The sequence below is a fragment of the Gorilla gorilla genome, chromosome 16 (genome assembly GCF_029281585.2).
Source record: "Gorilla gorilla gorilla isolate KB3781 chromosome 16, NHGRI_mGorGor1-v2.1_pri, whole genome shotgun sequence".
NCBI lineage: Eukaryota > Metazoa > Chordata > Mammalia > Primates > Hominidae > Gorilla > Gorilla gorilla.
In genome coordinates, this window is record NC_073240.2 from 60,776,785 (window position 1) to 60,780,396 (window position 3,612).

At 54.9% G+C, this 3,612-nt stretch overlaps 1 protein-coding gene across 1 annotated transcript; it reads left to right on the forward strand.

Annotated features, from left to right (window-relative positions):
• The first annotated feature begins 302 nt into the window (after nt 1-302).
• On the forward strand, nt 303-3,165 carry FOXB1 (forkhead box B1). Its single transcript, XM_031002322.3, has 2 exons — nt 303-367; nt 631-3,165. The coding sequence occupies exon 2, from the start codon at nt 688-690 to the stop codon at nt 1,663-1,665; it is 978 nt and encodes a 325-aa protein (XP_030858182.1). The 5' UTR covers nt 303-367; nt 631-687; the 3' UTR covers nt 1,666-3,165.
• Nucleotides 3,166-3,612: the final 447 nt, after the last annotated feature.

Genomic DNA, 3,612 nt, shown 5'->3' on the forward strand with positions numbered 1-3,612 from the left:
GGGGTCTTTTCTGCTCCTGTCACCGCTTAAAACTATCAGATGGTTCGAGGGAGGACATGGAGGCAGCCACCTAGCTCAGCGGAGACGCGGAGCCCACAGCAGCGCCCTCCGGAGCCCTAACACGTCGCTGCCACCATCCGCGCCGGGACTCCGCAGCCGAGCTCGGCCGCCCGCAGGACGCTCCAGGAGCGTCGCGGACCGGGCGGCACGGGACGCTGCGGGGCTGAGCTCAAGAGCCCAGGTTCGCGCCGAGTAAAACCGGACCCGGACGCTGCGCGCGGAGTGCGCGTCGAGTGCGCGCCGAGAGAGAAGCGGCGCGCAGTGGCGCCCTCCCGGATGCGGACGCGCAACTTGAAGCAACTTTAAGGTGAGCAGCTCTCTGTTCCGTCCCTGCCCCCTGTTCTGGCCCCAGTACCGACTTACTTCCCGGCTATCCTCGCGCCGTTCGCCGGCTTCCCCTCCCGCGCCCACTAAGCCCGCAAAGTTGCTGGCGAAAGAGTCCGGGCGCTGGCAGATCGAGCGCCGCAGGCCCCACCCCCGACCCCCGAAGTCTGTTACTCGGTCTGGCTGACCCCGCCGGTGTCTCTGTGCATCCATGCTACCTTTCCCTATTACCCCCCCCCCTCCCAGATCCGAGCAGTCCGCCGGCCCGCGCGGACCCAGAGCAAGAAGTGGGCGAGGAAGAAGATGCCTCGGCCCGGCCGCAACACGTACAGCGACCAGAAGCCGCCCTACTCGTACATCTCGCTGACCGCTATGGCCATCCAGAGCTCTCCCGAGAAGATGCTGCCGCTGAGCGAGATCTACAAGTTCATCATGGACCGCTTCCCCTACTACAGGGAGAACACGCAGCGCTGGCAGAACAGTCTGCGCCACAACCTCTCCTTCAACGACTGCTTCATCAAGATCCCGCGGCGGCCGGACCAGCCAGGCAAGGGCAGCTTCTGGGCGCTGCACCCAAGCTGCGGGGACATGTTCGAGAACGGCAGCTTCCTGCGGCGCCGCAAGCGCTTCAAGGTGCTTAAGTCCGACCACCTGGCGCCCAGCAAGCCAGCCGACGCGGCGCAGTACCTGCAGCAGCAGGCCAAGCTGCGGCTCAGCGCGCTGGCGGCCTCGGGCACGCACCTGCCACAGATGCCCGCCGCCGCCTACAACTTGGGCGGCGTGGCGCAGCCCTCGGGCTTCAAGCACCCCTTCGCCATCGAGAACATCATCGCGCGGGAATACAAGATGCCTGGGGGGCTGGCCTTCTCCGCCATGCAGCCGGTGCCCGCTGCCTACCCCCTCCCCAACCAGTTGACTACCATGGGCAGCTCGCTGGGCACCGGCTGGCCACACGTGTATGGCTCCGCCGGCATGATCGACTCGGCCACCCCCATCTCCATGGCGAGTGGCGACTACAGCGCCTACGGCGTGCCGTTGAAGCCGCTGTGCCACGCGGCGGGCCAAACGCTGCCCGCCATCCCCGTGCCCATTAAGCCCACGCCGGCCGCCGTGCCCGCGTTGCCTGCGCTGCCAGCGCCCATCCCCACCTTGCTCTCGAACTCGCCGCCCTCGCTCAGCCCCACGTCCTCGCAAACAGCCACCAGCCAAAGCAGCCCCGCCACCCCCAGCGAAACGCTCACCAGCCCGGCCTCCGCCTTGCACTCGGTGGCGGTGCACTGACCCGCAGGAGCCCACGCCCCCTATGGTTCTCCTCCCCACCACCTCACTCGCCTTCCCTGGCTCCCAGTCCTGCCGGCCCCAACCTGGGACCGCCACCCTAACTTGTTCATTTCACCTTCGGCCAACCCGCCTTGCCCCAAGAGAACTTTGTTTTGGACCCAGGAGACAAAACACAAACTTGCAGATGGGCCGAGAGGCGCGTGGGAGTTGTCCTCGCCCCCACGTTAAGGAAGGCCGGGGCCACCTGAGCCGAACCATCCCTCCCTGAGGCCCCGAAACCCCCTCCTATTTGAGCGGCGGGGGAAACCCTGTCACCCCCTCTTCGCCGAGAAAAGCGCGTCCTCCCTCCGCCCAGATCGGCGGAGCCCCGAACTCTGCGCAGTTTCAAGACTAGAGAAACTGCCTGAGATGTTTCCAGGAACAGATCCCCCCCCCACACCCCCTCCCCGCGAGGGCTGCAACAGCGCAGGGGAGGGCCGGATCTCTTTACGTCTTGGAAATCTGCAGCAAAAAGGAGCCACTAATCTTCCTACCCCACTCGCCTCCGCCCATCCGGCAGGGGCTGGGCCGACCACAGCTTCCCGGGGTTGCGGCCCTGCCTCCTGGGCTTCTGCGGAGATTTTGTTGTTGTTTGGGGTTTTGTTTCCTTCCAGAGGCTCCAGGCGCTGGGAGTTAGGAAAGAGGCTGCCAAGCTGAGAAAGCGACGCTCGTCCTCACACAGCAAAACAAAACTAAAAGTAACCTTGTATTGTTTACAAAGCGCCCAGTAATATGTAAACAGTGAACTTGAATCTGTCTTGCTAGGCGGACGAACGGGCAAAGCCCACATTATAAGTACCTGTTGTAATGTGAATGTTTACTCTTCATTTCTGGCCAGGTTTAGAAAGGGAGGGAAGTGGGGATGGGAAAGTTAATTGGGATGTTAACTTTCCGATGACTTAGAGACCTTTTTAGCTATTTATTTTATTGTTAGAAAAAAAAAAAAAGAAGGAAAGAAAATGAAATAAGCCCAAACCAAGAAAGCATCAAGGGCAACCCGGGAAGAACTTAGATAAGCTGACTGGTAACATGAAGGGATGTCACCGGATAGCTCTCCCACGGACAAGTCTTTCTGTTTGCTACCAGAACTTTTCCAAGAAGCTCAAGGGCTGCAAAGAGATGTAAATACTTGTGAATAGGAATGATTATACACTGTGTAAAATGCACTTTTGTTTGCTGTATTCCTTTAGAATCTTAGATAATTGGCTGGAAAACGAACTGTTGTTCTGGTGTGACCTGCTTAAGTTAAAAAAAAAAAAAAAGTTGTAGTGTCATCAGAGCTGTAAAATTTTTACCTTTCATTTTCCCTCCCTGTACAGAATTAGCATGGCATTTTAAATATTGATGTTCTTGTTCCCAGCATGCCTGTTTTAAAACAAAGGATTTAAAAAAAAAGGGTGTCTACATTAAATTATGACCTAGTCCAAATAATATTTTCTCATTAAAATATGTAAATTCAAATTTTAGTTTTGTGTGTTTTTGAAGAGTTGCTACAAATAATTTTGCAAAAGATGGATGTAATGCTTCCCTAAACATGCTTTCTGCAATACACTGAGTAATTTGCCTTTTTCATATCATATTGTGAAAACAGTCAAACCTCCTCTTATGCACTTGGAGATTGTGGGAGAAATTATTCAGATAGAATTTTGAAGGTATTTGTGTATAGGGAAAAAGGAAACACTATTTCTATTAAAGATCAGGTGCACAGGTGCAGTGGTGAAAGAAAACCTGTTTTTGAAACAATAAGTATTTTATATGTATTTTTGTCTTTATTAAAATATACATTTTATGAAATATAGCACTTATAAATATAAGGCTTATGTAGAAATCAGGTAGAAAATATGGAGACTTAAAAAGTAAAAACAGACTTGCTTACTCAATGCTTATATTCTGATGCATCTTATTTAG

What these genes read in the sequence shown, in the direction of transcription:
- FOXB1 (XM_031002322.3), top strand. Translation starts at nt 688, where the DNA reads ATGCCTCGGCCCGGCCGCAACACGTACAGCGACCAGAAGCCGCCCTAC.